Raw genomic sequence first — 22,176 nt, 5'->3', positions numbered from 1 at the left:
CATCTTCCTTGTTTGAAGTTTGTTTAATTAAATAATTATTGGGCCCACAGCCTCACCTGAAGAACTCTACAGCCCAGGTGTTCGGGCTGGTGAAGCCCCTGAGTCAGTGCATCCAACAAGGGACTGAGGAAAAAGCAATTGGAGCAGTGTGCACCCTCACACTTTCCTCTTGAAGCAGTTCTGCTTTAATTATTAATTGGGCTAAAAGAAGCATCCACAGGCAGATGCCACCTATCACCGGGGGGGAGGGGCAGTAGGGCACACAGCTGGCAAGTGGAGGAACCTTGGAGCAGTTCTTTCCTCTGGAGAAAGGATTTAAAAAGGGAACTGGCGCTGGCCCATCCCTGTTTAATTAACTACTTATTGGGCCACAGAAAAATGTAAATCACTCTTTTGTTCCCACGGAGGAGGGTACTCAGGCAGTCAGTGGGGAAGCCCCAGGTCACATTCCCCCCTCTGCAAAAGGATTTGAACAGAGCTAGTGCACCTGCAAGGGACTCCTGCCCCACCCCTAGAGAGGTGGGAGATCCCCATTCAACCCCCCCCATCTCTTTCCCAAGAGGACAAGGGCCTCCTGCAAACGAGAGGGGCTTTAAACAGGGTGCACCCTGTCACTCAGGAGGTAGCAAAATCCCTGTTCAAACCCCTTCTTAACAGGCAGAGGAGGAATTTGAGCCAGGTATGCCTATATCCCTAGTAAGCAGCCTAAACCTCCCCCCCCCCCCCAACTATAGAGTGAGTCTAACATGTTTGCTGGTCCCAATAATAATTAATTCAAGAGGAACAGCTTTACCTGGCAGGGCTGAGGGAGCAGTTCCCCCCCACAGAACAGCCCCATGATTACGGCAAAAGGCGCTACAGGAGACTGCACTCCTCCCCAGCACGGGTAAGTACCCTGGGCCAAAGGAGAGCCAGGAGATTGCCTTCCTCTCAGCTGGTTTGGGTGGCATTGGGCCACTACCAAAGGCACCTGACCAGGAGAGGGATTCCTGGCTGTAGCCAAACTCCAGGCTTAGCACACCCATCCTGTCTGTGCAGCAGGTGCCTCTCTCCCCGGCTCTTGAGGAAGGAGCCTCAGGGCTTGACTGGGGAATCGCATTGTTGTGCCAGTGATTTTCTAGGGATCTAAAAGTTAGGGATGGCAATGCTGAGCAGGGCCACCACTAAGTCCCTTTGAGCCAGAGGGGGGCTGAGCACACGTTCCCCCTTACAGGCAAACAGCACCGGGATGGTAAGGGAGCTGAGAATGGCATGCCACAGGTATAGAGCCCTGCAGAAAGAGGTTGCTCAGTTCATATTACAGCAGCTGAGAATGGACTTGCTTTGTGAATGGTCTTCATTCAGAGACCACCGTGGGGCATGCAGAAGAGATGCCATCTGTGCAAGAGTACCCAAGAGCAGAGTGGGGAGCTGAGAACAAGCAGTCTCGATGCATGCCATAGACTGAGCCCTGAGCTGGGGCTTGGGGTGTGCACATGGCAGGGTGAGAGGTATCCTAGCCCTCCCCTTCCCCACCCCACCTGCTCAGGGCAGGGGAGGGAGGTGTTCTAAACTCATTCTCCTCCCCTTTCTCTGGGTGCTTAGCTGCTGGCTTCAACTATCTTTTTCCCCAGTCCACTGCTTTCTCTCACATATAGGGCAACTCCCCACCTCCCCCATGACCTACTCTCTCATTCCTATAGATTTTGTACCCTTGTATTACTGTGTCCCATTGATTATCCTCATTCCACTGATGCCAGTTATATCAATATCCACATTTAATAAGAGTCAAGTTTACCTAGCTTTGTATTTAGAATGCTAACATTTATTTGTACACCACCACTTATAAAATAGTTGCCTACCTCCATGTGATGCAACAGACAGGGACTCTGGTTTGTTTGACTCTAGCTCTCTTCAGTTCCTGCCTGCAATTTATCAGCTTCTATCCTCTCCTCTTCTCTAGGATATAGACTAGAACAGGGGTGGCCAAGCCCCTGCTTGCAAGCTGCATGCTACTCTTTGCTCTGAAATTGACAAGCAGCCCCACAGGGGAAAGATAAATTGACAAGCTGCTGCAGAAATTGAGGGATCAGTGCCAATTGTCTGCCCAGGGTTAAGAGTGGAGGGGAAATTGAAATTTACAAGCTGCCACGAAATTGACAGATAATTGTGGGCAGAGGTTAAGAGAGGAGGGGAGCTTGTCAATTGCCGCTAATAATGAGGGATCAGCATGAACTGTTGGGGGAGGGTAAGGAGAATGTGGCCCTTACCATTATCAACAGCTCGTTTTTGGCTCTTTGTCTCTGACTGGTTGGTCACCTCTGGACTAGAATATCACCTTTAGTAAATCCTCCCCTAAGCACTCTCTCGCTCCAAATCATGTGCTCCTGTGCATCTGTTGGTCCTTCGGTTAAATGCTGTACCATCTTTTTAATTTTACATGCCAGCAAGCTGGTTCCATTGTGGTTTAGGTGGAGTCCATCATTCCAGTATAGGCTCCTCCTTCCCCAAAAGGTTCCCCAGTTCCCAATAAACCTAAATCCATCCTCCCAACACCATCATCTCATCCATGCATTGACCCTGCAGTTCTTCCTGTCTAACTGCCCCTCTGAGGGAAAGTGGGAGTATTTCAGACTGCTACTATAGAATTCCTGGACTTCAATCTCTTACCTAGCAGCCTAAATTTGGCATCCAGGACCTCTTTTCTACCTTTCCCTATGTCACTGGTGCTGACATGTACCATGACCTCCCCCCTTTGCGCACAAATCAATCTAAATGTCTTGAGAGGCTTGCAGCCAGCAGGCAATTCACCCGGTGTGGTTCTCCCAGTCATTACAAAAACCTAACTCTATTTTAATAATTGAATCCCCCATTATTAGCACCTGTCTGAGTCTCTTCCCAATAACGTGTTACCTTAGTACGAGAGGATACCATCTGGAAAGAGGATCCCAACTATGGGACTGTTTCCCTCCACTCCAAGCTTGACGTTCTCTTTCCCTGAGACTTTGGCTCACGAATCTGCTTCCTTGTGATCTGTCTCACGTTCTGGTATTGCAGAACAGGTGCCAGGCACTACTTTCACTGCTTGTGTGATGTCATGAAACTCCACAGTGCGGTTCCAAACTTCTTGCATTTGGATATTTCTCTGGAAGGCTCTCTCACCGGTTTTAACTGATTTGCACCAACAGCAGCGTATTGACATTTTAGTCCAAGGATAATGTTCAGCAGCTCATCAGACAGCTCCCCAAACATTTTGCACACCATTGGCAGAATCCTTATAAAGGTCAATAATAGCTAATCTCGGCTCACAGGATGGTGGTATCTCAACCACTGACAGATTTTTCTCCAGTCAAGATAGAGCAACACACTTCCGTAGAGATCCACCCAAGTTGAACAGTGCCAGCTCATACTTCATCAAACCCTGGCTACCAACATCTCCACCCTAGGCAATAACTGTCAACTTGCTGAATATCTGATGATCGATAGCAATTGCTTTTGCTGTCCGCCTCTTCTTTTGTTTAATTGTCTTGTTGAGATGATTTGAGATTATGCTTTTCTTTAGGACCAAAGAGATCTACCTCAGCCTTTGGCAGCGGTTACAAACTGCTTTATTACTTACGTGCCATTTTCTCTTATCATGCATAAATTTTCTGCTATTTTAGGTGGGGCCCCAATAGATGTTGCAATGTTCACAAGTGGCTGGCTGTTATCTGGGTTCGTTCCAGATTCAGTGCTAAAAAGGATTGGTCATTCTTTCAATACCAAACTTTTCTGAAGGCTGCATGCCATACATTTGTTTTGTGTCGGCTGTTACAGCTGCCTTAAAATGAACAGTCAGTTAATACGTGTCACAGCCTTAGCTTTTTGTGCAAAGGTGCTGATGGTTCCCACAATCCTTGTTGACAGATTGCTCCATGGCCATGTCATGCCATAAACCACTGAAGGGTCGGCAGTCCGGTACACCCTCTGTGACTATCAGCTAGGGCATAATAGTTAGTTGGCTTCTCCTCTTCCAGAAGTCTGGCTTCTGCTACAGTCACACAAACCCATCTAGCACAGTTCACATGACCACACTGGAATCATCACTGCAAATGTCTCAAGCTCCGTAGACTTGTTATTGTCTTCTCTTTGCTGCTGTAATCCGTCGGTAGTTGGGAGAAATCCATTACATTTCTGTTCTGGGAGAACCTGAACAGATTTTTCCTTGCGTAATGTAAATGTCCATGATCTGATGGGAGTGACTGGATGCTGTTCATGAAGTCTGCCAGAGCAGTCTGTGCTTCCACTGTCTCTTCCCTCTGTGCCTTCCCCACATCTTCAAATGCTTTCAATGCATGTTTGAATTTTCTCCAAGATGTGTCTCTTCTCATCTTCTGGGAGATCATCATTGTTCATGGAATCGCAAAGCGCCATCCACTTCAAGTGATTCATTGCCTCATTCATAAGTTTGTGGATTTTTATGCTTTTCCTCTTAGAGGATGGCTGATGACTGAAGCACCATAGATGTCTGCTTCCACAAAGATGTCCTCAAATCCACTTGCCAGCATCACACTGCCTATACCACCCACGAAATTCATAGCACGATGCACACCTCCCTTCTCAAGTTGGTTGTGGTCAAATTCATTTTGATTCCTCCATTTAATAATTTGTGCTTTGCAATAGATTGCTTCATCATACACAACATAGGTCCTGTCTTAGCCCAGAGATGGAACATATCCTGAAAATATTTCATCATGGTATACACTGTATTAACATCAGTTGCCAGTGCAGAAATCATGGGCCGGTAGCCAATAGTCATAAAATATAAAATAGATAGAAAAAACTTCTCATATAAATCCAGTCTACAAACAATGACAAGCATTTTGATGTAATACATGGTACAAACAAGCTCATACAGTTGTATGACTACAGACTTTTGCTTTAGCCAAAGGCAGAAAAGTAAGGGAAAATGCATAAAATGTTTCACTTGGGGCTAAATATTTCCCAAACCAGTACTATTTTGAGTACATAGTTACATTATCAATTGTATGTAGAAGCTTTCTGATAATTTTGGTCAAAATTACACTATGTTGCTTCAAGTTATGGCTTTTTGTGATTTCATGATTTTTTTCAGATTGGATGCCCAATAACTTTTGAACATACGTGATATAGAAAAACTGACCCATTTTCAGCATCTCCATCCACGCTGGTGATGGTCACCAGGCATGTGCCTACCTATGACAGCAATGACACTTTTCTAGCTGACAGGTTATCCTAAGTCACTCTTAAAATCTGGCTGGTAGACTAAAGATCACCCAGCAGACCAGTGAGCGAGCCAGATACAGAATCCTAGTCCAACACTGCATCCACTGGACCAATGTCTCCCTATTCCCCACTTGCCACAAGACACATGCAAGTGACATCACTGACAAATATGAAAGAAAGGAATCAAAGTGCAAGGGGCATTTCCTGCTCAATTGAGACTTTCATGGCTTTAAGTGCTACCCTGGGCCATGCATCCCACTACCGTGCCCTGCACAAGGAGTCACTTCTACATACCAGTCTAAAAACACTGCTTTGGGGATAGGACATTACCTCTCATGGCACAGGTTAACTGCACTATCACGCATCAGGCCAGGAGAAGTGTTTCCTATGGAAAGTGAGCTGCATTTCTGTAACAACTTGCTTTGATCACTTGTTTCCTAGGTGAAAGACTTCCCCATTGCCTGTTAGCAACATCCTGTTAGCAACCCCTGGGCTAACAATGACAAAGTGGAAAGGTTGGTGGGTGACATTCCCCAGGGTACAATCTGGACTGTTGGACAGCTGTCCCCCCTCATTTCTCCAACCTGGGGTGCCTTTTACATTGCTTTGCTGTGAGAGCAATCAATCACTTCTGCGCTACTCTCACACAGCCTCCAGCATGTAAACTATACGCAGCTAAGTTCTACGAGTGCTCTTAGCTAGCTATTCCTGAATTATATTGCAGGGTGACACCAGCAAATTCCCAGTCCCAGACTTGTCCCCAGAAATGTGCATCTTGTACTGCGCAGCTCTTTTCCTTCTGGACAATACAAACTCATAGAAAGTCCGTCATTTCATTAGTAGAAAATGACATGCGCAAATCTTGTTACCCCAAATGACGTTTCCCCAAACACTTCAATCCAAATGCACACTGGTTTAGATAAAACAAGTTTATTAAAGAGATTTTAGGTGATTACATGTAATGAGGCATAAAGTCAGAACTGGTTACAAGAAAACAAAAAGTAAAACAAACTAAATATCTACCTTAACAAGCTCACATATGCTTACAGCAGTGTGGTTGGATTCCTCCCCAGCCAGGACCCTCCCCCAGTACAGTGATGCTTTTTTGTATTTCAAACATTGATGCTGTGTGTAGAGATGAGGGGAGAGAGGTGATTTGGGGCCTCTGTTCCTCATTTTTATATCTTTTCCTCCTCTTTGAGGATAATTTCCAGCTGGGGTGCAGGTGGCAGCCAGTTTGTTTACACAGGAACCCCCAGCTATTCCACTGCCAAGATGTAAATTTCTCACTTCGCACCTTTCTTCCTGCCAAAGAATGGCCACTTAACTAGATAATAGTCCATTTGATTATGCTGACAGCTGGCTGAGGTGCTGGCTAGCCTTTGTCTCCAGAGAACGAGTTTGAAGGTGTTTTTCTAAACTTGGAGCATGTCTCAGTAAAGTCATACAACAGAACCTTAGAACTTTACTTCCAATGTTGCCACACACGTTACCAGGACATTAAAGTTCGGCAGATTCTGAGCTTTCAAATGATACCTCCTAAGGCATACTTTGTACAAAATGTGTCATAGTTTTGTAAAAGTGCTGAGCATAAGGACACTCTTAACAGTCCTTCAGATTCACTGCAACAGATTCCTAATTCAGATGGGGAGCCAGGGCTCTCACCCATGGTCAAAGACCCCCACTCCCACCAGACATGAAAAAAAAAAATAGTTCTAGCCAAATGGTCCAGGCTACTGACGAATTGGCTGTAGGAGAATCCGTCATTAACTCCTAGTTATTACAAAGACTTCTTTATTCCATTTATGGACAGGTATTTCTATAGCATCCCTCCACACTGCATGTGAATGCTTACAACAGGAACCCAGCATAGCTTAGCTATGGCCACTAGGAACTCCCTTTACCTGGCTGGAAAGGAGGCACATCCAAACAAACCACTAGCATCCAGAAAGGCTAATTACCGGCAAAATGTCCTGAGCTGGCTCTAAGGCATACTACTCTATTGCTGCTTTGCCCTGATACTTGGCCTTCAGAACAACAGAACAGCTTTCCTGCAGTGAGACCAAAGCAGCCACACGAGATCATTTCTGGAAAGGTTTTATTGTTAGCATTAAAATCAGATTGTTAAAAGCATTGACAGTGGTGTCAAGAACCACACCATGGGAAGGGCGGCAGGTTGGCACAGAGCTGCTGAGTCTTGGTTTCTGGGCAGCCCGGCTTAGGAGTGACAGATTGTGGAATGAGTGCAAAGGTCTGCACACCCCCTCAGCAGAGGCCAATTTTTGAAAGAGCCACCAAGGCTGTCCTACCTTCTGATCCCCTCTGACACTCAGACAGCAAGGAGGGAGCTTGCAGAGACTGCATGCGTTTTCGGGAGCAAAGTTAATCACTTATTCAGACATGCCACTTCCGCCCTCCTCCTGAGTTACACAAGATAAAATGCTGCTGATCTACAAAGCTCAGCCCTCCTGCAGAGCAAGGGTTCGAGACTTTGGAATCAGCCAGGGCAATAAAAAGATCTGCAAACCCCGCTCTGTCCCCATTAGCTTGGGCCAATACAGCCCCTGAACCCAGAGCCACGGAGGATGCAAAAGGCAGCTGAGAGCAGGGAACGCTGAGCTATGGTCTTCTGAGGATTTTTAACCTGAACCTCAGGAAACTGCTTCAACCTCAGACTTCCCCCACTCGGCACATTCCCACCTCCCTGCCCAGAGCTGCCAGATCTCAGCTGCAATTGCCAGCAGGAGCCCCGACAGCTTCAAAGGGGTTTGATACAAAACCACCCAAATTGCCGTGTCCTGGAGCTGCATCTGAGAAGGAATAAAAACCCACAACCGAGCAGGGAGACTGAAACCACGGCATCACCTTCTCCATTTCATTGGGGGGAGGGGAGGGCGGGGTCTCTGCTCTGAGAAGGGATCTAAGAAACAGTGCAGCGGGCATGCCCGCTTCAGAGAAGAGTTACCCCAGCAGCTGCTCCCAGTGCATCTCCCCCAATATGTGCAGCAGTAGCAAGCGAGTTCTCATCTGAATTACTCCAGGCTGGAGCGAGGACAGATGCAGTGCCAGACTGGTCATTCAGCTTTCACCTGCCTGGATCTTCGGGTAGCCATAGCTACTCCTAAAAGACAAGGGAGAAAGGTCAAAACAGCGAAAGGGTAAAGTCTGACAGACAAGCCGCCTGTTCCCTTTCTCCCATGGAAACACTGAAGGGGGCAGGCACCTACCTCAACTGTCTGAGAATCCTGAGGGTAGGGGGAAAAGGGGAGTGCCAATTTCCTCCTAATATAACTCAGATCTCAGTCCTGGCTAGATCCTCTCCTTCCTCCTCTCGATTGCAGCAGGGGTCCTCAGAGCCATCCTCATCACATCGCAATTAACCCTTCTCTCCCCCATCACTGCCAACACCCACCCTGCCTTGAGCAGACCAGGTGATTTTAGAGATTTGCATTCTAGTGCTTGGAAATTCTCCAGCCCAAGTTAATATCAAAGCAGCAGAACTGGGACACAGGATCCTGTGTAAGGTATCTCCTGCCCTAACCCACCAGTCTGCTATCCTGGTTTCCATGAAGAAATCATTCCCTGAGGACCCACCGTGCTACAGTCAGTGATCTGGTGACACAACACATGCACTGAGAATTAGCTTCAGTTTCTAACTCCAGTACCCGGCCAACGATTCTAGTGTGTGCGGGTGGTGGATGGGGCAGAACACAAGTTCTTCCTCTGCAGAACACAAGCTCTTTTGTTCTATTTTTAAAAATAAGCCAGATTGACCTTGAAGAGTATAAGACATCCAGGCCTACCTCCCTCCTATGCTTATATGTTGGAGCAATGCAGAAATCTAACCTGTGCTTCTCCGAGCAGATGCTTGTCTCTTTCCATCTGCAGCAGGATCTTCGCTTTTGGGAGACTCTTGATTTGCAGGTGCTTTCCTTCTTGACCTGACACTTGGCTTTCTTGCTCCATTTGCCTTGGCGTTCTCGGCTCCTTGAACGAGCTCTTTCCCCTTCTTCCTGCCAGATCTCTTTGGTTCCTTCTCTTGGCTACTGCTGCCCTTCAAACTTCTCTTAGACGCCAGCTTTTTGACCTAGGCAGATGATTGAAATGTGCACTCTCAGTTACAGAGAAGTGACTTTAGCTTCTTCTGTATGTTGGGGGATCTCACTAGAAAGTCTAAAGATCAGAGGAACTGGGGACAAAGGCTGTTCTGGGAAGTGCTGTAGCTATTCTGGGATCAACCTTCAGATGCACAGCTTTAACAATCTGCCCTATGGAGTCTACTCCACACACATCAGTGGGGAGCAAGTTGGAGCAGTTGGGGCAAGTTTTAAAAGATAACCTGTCTAAAATCAGGCACTGAATTTGAAAATTTGGCCACGTTCTCCCTAAAGTTCTCCACCTCAGGAATGCAGATCACCAGCTGCTCACGTAACCACTACTAATCCTTACAATAAATGTGGACAGAATATTTGGTGCTGTGCAAAGCAAAGACAAAGCTCACGTCATTGGCTTTGGAGCAGAAGCTGTCTACTACTTTGTTTGTACCACACTGAGCGCAATGGGAGTTCTTGGCTGGCGCTTAGACACTCTCAGAATAAACATGATTCTTTCTATCACACACACAAACACACACACACACACACACACACACACACACACTTTACAGTCTGCCACTCAGAGATGCGGAGGGATGTTTTGCAAAGTTTAATAACAAAGGGGAATAGATTAGCCATTTTAATATTAACCCAAACAAGGGCAGTAGTATCGGTAACATATGCCACAGCCTCAGATCAATAGCTGCTGTATTTTGATTAAACTTTTTGCATGGACTTAAGCAATTAAAAAAGCTACATCTGTATCCACTATTAAGATGCTTCCTTTCTCTGTCCAAAGATACTCCTTGGCCAGTGTGACCCTGTTAGTGATTTGTCACTTACTCAAGTAATGGACATTTGCAGTACATTGTTCACCTTCAAATGTGAGGTTAATTAATGTCTGGTAATAGAAGTGTGCTTCTTTAACCCCACCCCTGAGGCCAGCGGACGACAGTTAGAAATGCCGAATCAGTAGAGACTACTAAAAAATAAAGTAACCTCTGTTATTCTTGTACTGCATTCATTTCATCATGGGATGATCTTAATGAGAGTGCGGGGTTGAGATTCCAGCTATCAGAATATATCTGGAATACTGAGCCTCTCTGCAGAGGCGTGTGTGCAAACAAAACACACACGCACGCACACACTCCTAGGGTATGTCTTCACTCACGGTGGCAAGTTTGGTGCTGACGGATTGATTCTTCAGGATCGATTGAGCGGAAACGGAGACCTGTTCAATCGATCTGGAAGTCGATTGAATAAATCCAACCCTGGAAAAAGATTAACCCTAGGTCCACGGGAGGGCATTTCCTGTCAGGGCAGCGTAGTGGGGACGCCGCGCTAATTAGAATTTAAGAAGTTGACAGGAGATACACAAGCTACTCTATGTAGTTTGCGTATCTCCCATTGCCTGCCGCCAAATTTCGTGGCAAGTGTAAACCAGGCCCTAGTGTCAGGATATGCATCAGTAAAGTGTCCATGACTTACATGGTTAGTTGAGAGAGGAGGTATTGTCTTCATAGTGTTTAGAGGTCAGGAGTGGGAGTTTGGGTTCTATTAGTTCTAGTCCTGACTCACTGACCCCTAATGGCACCACACTGATCCCTCTCTGTTCTAGTTTTTTCATCTGGAAAATGGCTGTGAAGGCTGATTTGGGGAATCTGGGACTGACTGGAGATGGCAGGAGATTGACCCTGGGAGCAGAGGGGCCGCTATAAACATTGAGAAATCCAGGAGACATCTAGCCTAAGGCTCTGTACCTTTGGACTTAGAGCCTCAGGGTCAGCATTCACCTTCGAGCGCCTCTTGCGGGACTTTTCTCCTGCATGAGAGAGAGAAAGTTAAGATGACAGTTGAACTGGAGGCAAGAAAGGGGCCTGACTGCAGCTGAGGCAGAGGTCTAGTCCCAGCCCTCTCCTCTGGGAAGCCATCCAGGGAAGAAAAGCTCCCCCATCTTGTCTGAAAGCTTGGAGATGGTTCGGAGAGAGGCTGGACACAGCTGGCCTGGGTTTTGTGGACATCTTGCCTGGACTACACATGAACTAAGGCAAGCAGAGACTGACTCACTCTTGGAACGTGGAAGAAGCCAGCTTCTAGTCACCAGGGCCCAAGTTCTTGTGGGAATGTGAGCTGCTTGTGCAGGACAATCTAGGGCAAGGTATATCACATACATCCCTACCTGGACAGCACACACAGGGAAAGGGAAAAGAGATTCTCTCCCCACTGGACACCAAGAACCATATAAAACAGGGAGCACAGCTGTGTTCTCTTCCACAGGAGCAATTCTAAGCTGAACCTCAAGCCGTCCTTCCCGAGGAAGAAAACTCAGCAAGCCATGGCGTCTTGGCGAGACCTCTCCAGCTGTGGGAAGGAGATACACCAGCACTCTAGGGTGGACAGAAGCATGTGATGCACTGGTAGCTATAAAATCCAGTGGGGTAGAACATGAACACTGTGGAGTGTCCCCAGGGCACTCAGAGCAGGCAGGTTCATGTAGCTCTCCCTCTATAGAGCATGTACAGCACAGAAAGTGACAGTGCAAGCTTCCTCACCTGCACATGCAAGGACACTTGTAGAGTACACAGGCCATTCGATACGGGGCTGCCAACAATGGGATGCTTGGAGATCCACTATCTCCTTTCACATCGGCCACTGAACTGCCACCTCATAAACCCTACTGGCTTGGATTCAGGGCAGCGAGCTAGAGTTTCAGAGCTTTGCTTATTTCCTTAAACCTTCGTAATTCCACAGCAAGCGAAGAATTGTCCTGCCACTCCCAACCTAACCAGAAGCAAGAGAACGCTGTGAAGCATGGAGTAAAGCTGCCATTTACCTTTCGGGGCCATAGGTCCAGGCTCCCCCTACAAAGGAAGAACGAGCTTTTAGACAGTGCCCTAATCTGCAATCCAAAATGCAGTTTAAAGCCCCATCAGGCACCAATGGTCTCAGCACAGCTGCCACACCTGGTAGCAGGGGCACTAGTGAATTAGCTGGATCAACAGGCATTGAAAGAACAGTGTCTCAGAGCAGCAATAGCTTGCTCAGTGTAGCGTAAAAGGCCAGATGTTGGCACCCTAGGCCTGGCATTTGTGGTGTCCATTTCTTTGGGGCCTGCTTCTCTCCATCCCTCCTCCAAGTTGCCTAGGTTAGGAGGACAGGATTTCTTGAGCACATCTGGTCTCCTTGCTGGCGAGCAGGAGAGATCTCTGAAGCTCCTGTCCTAGGGACAGACTTTGGGACTGACTTAGCCAATATCTCTTGGTGAGGCAGAGCGGAAGGGGCTGGGGGAAGGTGTCCTGCCGGTCTCCTCTTGTAGCAGGGTGCAGGCCCCACGGCAGGGAAAGCAATCATGAGTCAAGTGCCTGGTAGTGCAAAGTCTCCTCAGTTTATACCTGAAACCAGATGGTCCTGCCATTGCTATCTCGCAGTGATTTCATGCCAGGTACACAGTAACACTGCAGCCACTCCTCAAAGGCTATGCTGTTGCCAGAGCGCTTCGAGTCGTAACCCTTCCTCCCTGGGGGAACACAAAAGCGAGTATCAGGGAAAATTCACAGCTACCGGCTTTTTCCTGCAACCCCAGAAGTGAGGAGCTGATCAGCTGTGGGCTTTGCTCTATTCTATAGTGACCCCTGCTGGGGGCTGCAGCAGTGATCAGCTAAAGCTTTCTGAACTCTTTCAGGGGCTCCCTCCCATACCCAATGTGAGATGGATTTGCATTGCACCATCCTTCAGTGCACCTCTCCAGCCCACGTGCAGTTTGACAGCATTCAGCTCTCTGGAGCTTGGTGTTTTAAGACAGTGCCTCTATTTCCGCAAGCAGCTGGAGACATTGACTGCTCTGAGAAGCCAAGAGGTCATCTCGTGTACAGCCTCACTCACTCATCTTTCTTTTGCATCCCCACCAATGTCTATAGCTGCTTGGATCGCTAACCAGTTAGTCCTGGTGGGGTGGAAGGGTCTATCCACGGAAATCCTCAGGGGAAGTCTGGGCAAAACCTACAGTAGGCTGAAGCAGAGGCCGACGCAGAAAGGATGCAAGAGAGGGAAAATAAGGGATGAGCCATCATGACAGGGCCTCTCCTTCCTTAGTCCCAGAGAGGGAGTCAAGGACACATCCCAGCTGGGACAGGGAGTGAAGTTTGTCCCCTGCAATCAGCAGTTGTGTTGGGATTCGAGAGCTGAGCCCCTGGCTGGAGGCTGAGTAGGGGGGCACTACATGCACCTGCTCACTGGGCTCTCTGACTGTAGCTGCCTGTTGAAATAGAACAATTTCAGTGGGATGAAAGTAGCTTCGCAGGGGACATTGGCACGCCCCACGCAGCATAAAGGGCACATATGATGTCATCCTGCCTCTCACGTAAAGGCCCAGTCTCCTCCCACTTGCACTTAAGTGCCCAGTTAGAGTATTTTTTATATAGGGCCCCTGCTTCCTGCTAACCCTGTCCCAACCCACCTGAGCAGGGCTCCATCCCACTCCTCCCCCATCACTGAATGTCTTTGCCCTGGTGGAGGTGGCAGGAATCTAATCCCAAATTCAAGATCTCATTGCAACTCCTCCTGCCGGTGCAGCTCAGTCACACCCACCCCCAGGCTCCATGGTCCCTGGCTCCAGGGCAGGAACCCTGAGCTGTGCTCCCTGAGCCTCCTTCTCACCCAGCCGAACGACCTCCATGGGCAGCAAATGGCAGAGCTCCAGCAGGTCTGGATTCTCCCGTTTTAGCTTCACTTTCTTGCTCAAGGTCAGGCCAGGGCTCTGCTGGGTTGGAGAGGAGGAGATTCAAACCAGCAGACCAGTCAGAGCCCAAGCCAACCCTCTCCCTGCAACCCTTCCCCAGCCATCCAGGTCTTCCTCCTCGCAGCAAAGGTACAGCCACACTGCAACCGGAGGTGCAAGTGCAGGACGTGTAGGTGTACTGAGCCAGCTTCGAGCAGCCTAGCTTGCTAACAGCCTCCAGAGTACATACCCAGGCTCCCAGGCAGGCTTGTACTCGGGTGGCTAGCCTATGCGCCACAGCTTCACTGCTCATTTTAGCAAGCCAGCTGGATCAGTGAGAGCTTGGGTATGGCGACAGGTGCTGCACTTACACCTCTGACTGCAGTGTAAACATACTCCAAGTTCCTTTGCAGCTGCTGGGCCCACCCTAAAAGCATCCACCCTAGTCCCCTCCCAGCTGTCAACCCCTTCCTATAAGGCAACTCCTCTGCAGCTGCCAGGCCATCCTGCTACTCCCTCCCTCAGATTTCCCTCATCAGAGGCCTAAACCTGCCCTGACGTGTGCTCCAACCCAGCTTCCTCTCCCTCCAGGTACTAAATGCTCCCAGTTTCCAGATGCCAGGCCAAATTCAGCCCTGGCATAAGCAAGGCTAACTCCATGGACTTTGATGCAGATGCCCCTGCTGAGTGGGAAGCCGATCTGCCTCCGTACAGTATCCACCCGCATATTTCAGTCACTTTACCATTCCACGGATGGCTGAATGTAACCAGACAGCATCTGAAGATTAAAAGTCACGCACGGATGGGACGCATCATTGACTGCACCGCAAATGTTTGTAACTTAACTGCTGCTACAGAGACAGGCCGTGGGAGGGGAAGGCAGAAGGCTGGTCACACAAAAACAGTATTGAGGTTTTTTAAAATAGCTACTTCCTCTCCAGAGGCCACTCATCACTAGACCAGAATTGTCAGATTTGGAGCCTAAATTATTGCGGTCCATTAGTTGTGGACTATTTTAGCTAAGATCCTTGACCCAGATCCCCAAAGCTATTTAGGTTCCTAATTCTCATTGAAATCAATGGGCATTAGGTGCCTAAATACCTTTGAGTATATTTGAGATTGGTTGGGGGAGAGAATGGTAAAGTGACTGAAGTGTGCAAGTGGCTACTGTACAAAGCAGAACATAGTCCCCCTCAGCAAAAGGACAGTGCATACATGTCACAGGAGCCACAGATGGGCCACATGATGGGCAGTCATGGTCCATCTTGCTAAAGATTTGCAAATAACGTTTCACGTGCAGCACTTTTGCAGAGTAATGCCTAGGAGTTAAAGGCAACTGACGATAAGCTGACATTTGCATAGCATCTGTCCTCCCAAAGGACCCCAACGTGCTTTATAAATTAGCTATACACATGCTGCATGCCACATGAGGGAGTGATTCCTTCATCAAGGAGCCAAATGCAGCCACTTCTGCACTGAACTGTGGCAACTGTTAAACAGCCCACAGCAAGTCTGAGCACAGGGAGTGAAGAATTCTGTCTCCTACTCAAGCTGCGTGGCTAACTGAGGGAGCCAGAATGCAGTCAGCAAAGCTGGGATTTGGCCAGGGTGCTGGTGCTAACATCCCTGCCTGGACAGGGCGCCAGAGGAGCTTTACTGACCACATGGGAGCAGGACATCAGTCTCACAGCTCTCCAGAAAACCACCCCTCCTGCAGCACAGCAACTCCAAAACGCATGCTGGGGCATTGCCTGCTCCAGGCCTGACTCAGCACTACTCTCTGCACAGGTCACCCATCCAAGCCATGCACAGAACGATCTGGCTGAGCAGGGGGGAATCTGACAGATTCCAGGTCAGGGCAGTGTGGCCTCATGTCACGGGGGGCTAACACCCGAAGAATTACACTAAAGATCCCCCCTTAGAAGAGATTTTGTGAGACACGGAACGGGCCCTGAAATCACACTGTCTGGCCTCAGCTCCCACATAAGTCATGACTCCAAGACAACAGCCACTTATAACAAGAACAAAGAGCAACGTGACCCAAACCAGGAGCTGTGGAAGTTCTAAGGTTAAAGCTACAACTCTTAACTGGCTGCAGAGGGTCTGAGAGCCACTCACACTGTCACGCCCCATGTGCTGCAATCCTCAGGCACCACGGGGCAAGCACTGAACCCTGAGTTGTGTGTGACCAGCTGGAACATTTCTGTGCAGTTGTGTGAGCCTTCTCCACCCTTCTCACCTGCTTCCGATGCTGAAGAGCCTCTAGCACCGTCCGAGCCTTCTCAAAGGGAGGGATCTTTAACCTAAGAAAGTCCATCTGTTACAGGAGGACATCAGCACAAATGCCCACCAATGCAAATGGAGTCCTGGCCTAAGGGAGTGGAGGAAGATTGGTGACACAGTGGGTGAAAGCATCAGCTTTTCACCTCTGAAGAGCTGGATGTAATCTACGCAGTGAAACATTGGTGCATTCAGAGTGCGGCACATGAGCATGGCGTAATTCAGCTGTCCGGCCCCAGGCAAGGTCCTGGACTGAAAGTGTTACTGAAGGCAGATCGGAGATGCCCAGCATATTTTAGGGCACTGAGAAAATAAAAGTCAGGGCTGTGTTGGGAGCGAGTGTAATGCAGGAACAGCAGAGGTGCTCAGAGCTGAGGTGCAGTGGCACAGCTGTCTGTGTGTGCTTAGGATATGGATATGAATTTGCTGTATTTCAGCTAGGGAAATGGATAGCCTGTCAACAGTGTGACCCTTACATGGTGCTGGTCTCCGAGCTACAGGAGTGGGAATCACAAGGTCTGGATATCTGCTCACTACTGTAAAAGGAGCCCTGTACATAAACACTTCATGCTCTCTAATGGATTTATCCTCACAACCCCTAGGGCAGTGCTAAAACACTGAACTGATAGGCAGACTGAGACACACAGAGGGTACAGGCTTGTCTACACAGGGAGTTCAGACCAGTTAACTAAAGCTGTGAAGTTAAGGCATATGTGTTAAAGTGCATCATAGACTCCCATTTGGACACTCATTCAGAAGTAAAGTAGCCTTAGTTTGTTATAGCTTAATCCTCCTTGGGGGTTTAATGCACTTCAACTTACGTGCATTAACGTCACAGCTTTAGTTATTTCATATGAACTTTCCCCAGTGTCCCTGTGTAAACAAGGCCTGGCTTGCTCAGGTCACAAAAGGAGTCTGGGGTGGAATAGGGAATTGGACCCACATCTCCATCAGGCCATCCTCCTCTTCTCCACTCTGCACCCTACTCACCTGTAGAGAATCTCAGCTCGGAGGTAGTTGCCAATCCCATTGAAAAATTTCTGATTTAACAGGGCTTCGCAGATGGGCTTGTTGAAAGCCTTGTCTGACAGGTTCCTCAGCACATTCTCCCTGGAAGACAGCAAGGCCTATCAGGCAGGCTTTCAGCTAGGGAAGAGGGGCCGGGGAAACAACAACCTCACTCAACCCGTCATGTGCTTCCAACACAGTAACCAAAATGGGAGGGGAGCTGTTCTCCCGTAGGGTGTTGTGCTTCAGAAGGCTCTGCCTCCGGACAAAACAAGCAAGAAGGAGAAGTGAAACTAAATGACGGAGGCTATGGTCTAGGGAGCACAAGTGAAACTTGCATATATTTATAGCAAGACTGTAAATATAGATGCAACCAGGCTGTGTAGGCGAGAGAAGGGGCAGCATTAGATATCAAGAGGAGTTACAATAAGAGAGGTGCAATCCGGTAATGAAACCCTTCGGGTAAAGGTACAGGGATGATGCCCTCAATTTCCTTAGCAGTAGCAGTGCAAGGACTTGCAGTTCCAGTGTTGCAAGCTATTTGAATTCAGCCCTGTAGGGAATGGGTTCCCGGAATGCAGCAATTATAAAGGCATTGAATTCCAGAGAAGCAAATTAAGAAAGTGAGCATGTGTGATAAGAGGAAGCATTAAAGACCCAACACAGTGTAAAGAAGGCTGGAGGAATAGTAAGAGACATTGATTGCTATTAAGGCACCGAAGGCAGTTCAAGAATCTTCTGAAACAGACATATACAAAGAACAAGAAGCAGCTTTTAAAGAGTGGCTTTATGAAGGGCTGCTCTAAGACCTGCACAGGGAAGAGCAAAGAGATAATGGAACATGAACATTTACAGTCAGGCGAGGCTTGCAGGGAAGAGACAAGGGTACAAGCAATGCTGCCAAAGGAAAATAAATATCAGCGGCCATTCAGAAAGAGGGAGTAGCCCATTCATCAATCTGGCGGTGAAACTAAGAAGGACTCACAATGCCTGAGATATTGGAATTCTTTTATACAACCTGCCGTTGACCAGGTGCTCATGGAATTAACCAACAAACTCACCAAGCCTCTAATTACTGAGTAGGATACAATTAGAGAAAGGAAGATTTAAGAATATGAGAGGGAAAAAGACTGGAAGGGAAATGGTGGAAACCCCAAAACTCAGCAAATTCAAAACTAACCCTGAAAATCCACTAATGAAGGTACCGCATAATACTTGGGTGCGCAGGCATGCGTGTGTGGACTAGACAACCCAATGACCTCTTTCAATCTCAAACCTTGATCAGTCTGTGATACATCCTTTAGCTATGAATTCTACCTGTGAAATACAAAGTGGGCACTTGGGCCCAGAGCCTCTAAGGCAGTGGTTCTCAACCCGTGGCCCAATCAGCACACAGCTACAGCACATGACACATCCTCAGGGCCATACAGGTAGTATATATATATTGTGTGGATGCGGCCCACATAACTCAGAGAGAGCTGCATATGAGGCCCACAATGGTAAAAAGGTTGAGAACCACTGTTCTAAGGTATTTAGGCTCTTTCAATAGAAGTTGGGAACCTCAATACCTTTGAGGATCTGGCCCTTTGTCCACCAAACTACAAAACCTCTCCTTACCCTCCATGGGGTTTTGCAGGTGTTAAATCAGCTACCACAGGGTTCTCTCTGTCTCATTGTTTCATGACTGCAATAAACACATATTAAGAGTGTAAAATTAACTTGGACAAAATAATACAAGGGCTCAATCAAAGCCTAATCTCGATGGGATTCTGTCATAGCCCATTAACATGTCCTCATATAGGTGATCTCCAGCTTTTACAAGCCTCCCACTTTGCATAACAGACATCTACTTATGGACCCACCTCATTCCCAACCATTCAGTCTGCCACTACTTGGTTCTCAATATGCTGAATTGAGTGGATCCGCAAGGTGGTCTCCATAAACCACCACTGGAGAGCCACTGCTGTTAAGTTAAATCTCTCAGCTGTGCTCTTTCCTCTTCTAACCCTTTAGAATTATTTTTGTGCGGTTTGCTTGTTATATAAAAAAGCCACATGGTAAGATGTTTAAACCAAGCCTGTTCCCTTGGTGAGATCTAGGGAATGCAAAGCACCAGACAAATCAGTCTTCAACCCAAGACAGGGAGTTTCCATAAATTTGAGCTACAAATGTCTCTATAATGGTGAAAACCCCATACTTTTTCACCACTCTCCTCATGAAGATGACATTTTAACAGTGAATTCTATCATTCCTGCCTCCCCCTTCCACACACACTCCCAGTCAGTTTCTGAAGCAGAGATGAAAGGTCATGGTGGATCTCACCTGAATTTCTCATACTCCACCATCACACATGGACCTCGGTCCAGCTGCCACATCCCGTGCACTTCCCACTTCCCAAAGCGCCTGACATCCACAAAGCAGAGGGCTCGGGGTGGGCTCTCCTTGGTGTAAAACCGCAGGTGGGCATGTTTGGGCAACTCATCCCCAGGGGTGAGCTGGAAGCTGCCTGACATTCCAAAGCGGAAGATGAGATCCATGGGCTGCTGGGGTCCATTCTGGCTCTGCCCTGCCCTGCCGCCTCTACTCGGGAGCATGTTCTTCTCCTCTTTGAACGGCATCAGGGTCAGCTTGACCTCCTTGCCCCGCGAGGCGGCAGAGATCAGGTACCCATCGCTCTCAAACGGCACCTCGGGGTTCTTGCTCACTTCAGACTTCTCCACCTTCCCCGAGAAGACGAGCCCTGCACAGACTGTGTTGATGTAGCGGCCGGCCAGGTGCAGCTCGGGGCCCTCCGGCATCTTAGGCACCTACGGAAAGGAAGGCAAGATGCAGGCATAAGGCAGAGCAGCTACCCTAGCACATACATCTCACCCAGCGGAGCGGGCAGCTCTCTTGCCCTGGCCATAGCCCGCTTACAGCAGCCAGCTCGGGATTTCTCCAGCGGAGATCTCTCTGCAGTATGCAGTTACCTCCCCTCCACCCCACCCCACCACTCTCCCCCGCCCCCGCCCCAGTGCAGGGCCGGCTCCCCCCCGCCCCGGGCCGGCTGACCTGTTACTGCCCCACACACACCGCTCGGGGCGCCCCACAGCCCTGCCTGGGGCAGCCCGCACCGGGGCCCTCCCCCAAATACCCCGCCCCCCGGCCTGCAGCGGGGCTGGAGCAGTGACAGAGCCGGGCCGGCCCCGCGGGGTACCTGAGGGAGCTGAGGCCCGTCCGCTCCGGCTCGCGCCAGCCCCAGCCAAGCAACCGGCGGCTTCAACAGCCCGGCGGCGGGCAGGAGCGGGGCATGACGGGAGTTGTAGTTCCACATGCGCCCATCAGCCGGGAGGGGGCGCAGGTCTCCAGCCCCGGCGCTGCTGGGGGAACCCGCCCACGCCCACCCACACCGCAGCCGGGTTCGGGTGGGTTCCCAGCGCGCGGCGGCGACACACGGTCAGCGGGGGGTTCCCCATCGCCTCCGTTCTGCTTACCTGGGGGGCCTTACCTGCGCTAGGACTGGCTGGGGAAGGCACCGCGCGGGCTCCCCCCGCCCGCACACCCCTGAGCAGTGACTCTACAGCCACCAACCCCCCACCCCCCCTCCGTCCTGCACCCAGCCCAGCTACCGCCTGGACAGCCTGTGGCTGGGGCGCCTCCCTGCCCTGCAGTTCCGTGCCAGGGGCAGAGTTCCTGCTGGGCACAAAGTCAGCCCAGGCCCCAGCTTCACCCACAAATGATCCCTCTCCCAAGCCCAGGCCAATCTGGCCTGCAGCGGTAGCGTCAGCCAGGCCATCATGAAGCCCCTTGGTGTGCGGTGGCTGTTGTAACTTTTACCTTCTCTTCTACCCCCAGAGTTGCTCTTAGCCCTGGAGACGGCTCAGGTGGATCTCACCAAGCTATTTGCCACATCGTACAGCAAGCAGTTCCAGGGGTTAGTTACACGTTGTGTAATCTAGGCAGTGTGGCCTAGGCAACAGACCTCTGGCTTAGTAGAATTGGCTTCTTTCTCGGCCCAGCTCTGCTGCTGGCTGACCTCCGGTAACTTACTCCCCCGCTCAGCCTCTCTCTGCCTCAGTTTCCCCATCTGTAAATTGGGGATAATGATACTGACCACATTTTTAAAGTGCTTTCAGATCTACTGCTGCTATAAGAGCTAGGTATTATTATTAAACTATTTCTTGTACCATTTTAATTTTATTGCCTTTCAATTTAATGGAACATGGGCTTCTTCTTAAAAATACAGGGCTGCCCTGGGCTTTTGCTGTTCAGCAGCAATTTACCAAATGTAGTTCAAGCTCTACAGTTAAGATGGTTACCCACTTCACCACCCTATGGCTTTGCTCTAAAGGAGCAACTGCACCATCCCCCAGCTGTGACATTCCTGGAAATCAGCCCAGAGCCAGTAAACATGGTCAGCACAACAGGGCACCGGGGGCAGGTGCCAGTCTAAACTGAGCACAAGTTACATGAAGTTAGCACAACACAACTAGTCCCTCAGGGGCTGTTTTACCAGAGCTGTGCCTGGGGCAAGGGCTGGCCTAGCACAGGCTGTTGCATGACCAGGCTGTGGTGAGCCAACAGTTTCCCTACCTTGCCTACCTGACTCTCCTAGTAGTTTCTGCAGTGGTCAGAACCGAGAGCAGGGAGGTGGAGGTAGGGATGGAGAGACATTGCTTCAGGACATGGGAAGAGGCTGCAGAGCACTTTGCCCTATGATGAATTTTGCCTGTGGATTCAGTCCCCGCTTTTCAAATACTAAAGATGTACTCCAGTTACTTAAAGACACATCTCTGCTCCCTGTCTGATCAGAGTTTCAGAGATGAGGACACAGGGAGGCAGTCATGCAAATTAAAAACGCTCTGCAGGCCACTG

General features: G+C 49.1%; 1 protein-coding gene across 4 annotated transcripts; it reads right to left on the bottom strand.

Annotated features, from left to right (window-relative positions):
• Positions 1–7,156: 7,156 nt before the first annotated feature.
• NEIL1 (nei like DNA glycosylase 1) lies at positions 7,157–21,446 on the bottom strand. 4 transcript variants are annotated; one of them, XM_067534565.1, is made up of 10 exons: positions 21,139–21,446; positions 19,645–20,129; positions 17,305–17,424; positions 16,274–16,337; positions 13,974–14,076; positions 12,710–12,834; positions 12,151–12,178; positions 11,078–11,139; positions 9,070–9,310; positions 7,157–8,344 (listed from the first exon to the last, which is right to left on the bottom strand). In XM_067534565.1, exons 2-10 carry the CDS (start codon positions 20,118–20,120, stop codon positions 8,298–8,300), a joined length of 1,266 nt encoding a protein of 421 aa, XP_067390666.1. In that variant the 5' UTR covers positions 20,121–20,129; positions 21,139–21,446; the 3' UTR covers positions 7,157–8,297. The 4 variants fall into 4 exon arrangements, 3 of the variants coding, with proteins under 3 accessions (XP_067390666.1, XP_067390665.1, XP_067390667.1); XM_067534564.1 differs by lacking the exon at positions 21,139–21,446 and adding an exon at positions 20,519–20,570; XM_067534566.1 differs by lacking the exon at positions 21,139–21,446 and adding an exon at positions 20,519–20,570 and having other exon boundaries at positions 13,974–14,073.
• Between the last annotated feature and the right edge of the window lie 730 nt (positions 21,447–22,176).

This window comes from Emydura macquarii, unplaced genomic scaffold (genome assembly GCF_026122565.2).
Source record: "Emydura macquarii macquarii isolate MOO-44397 ecotype Brisbane River unplaced genomic scaffold, CSIRO-AGI_Emac_v2 contig_3451, whole genome shotgun sequence".
Taxonomy (NCBI): Eukaryota; Metazoa; Chordata; order Testudines; family Chelidae; genus Emydura; species Emydura macquarii.
Note: the sequence above shows the minus strand (reverse complement) of the source record. Positions and strands in the feature narration are given on the sequence as shown.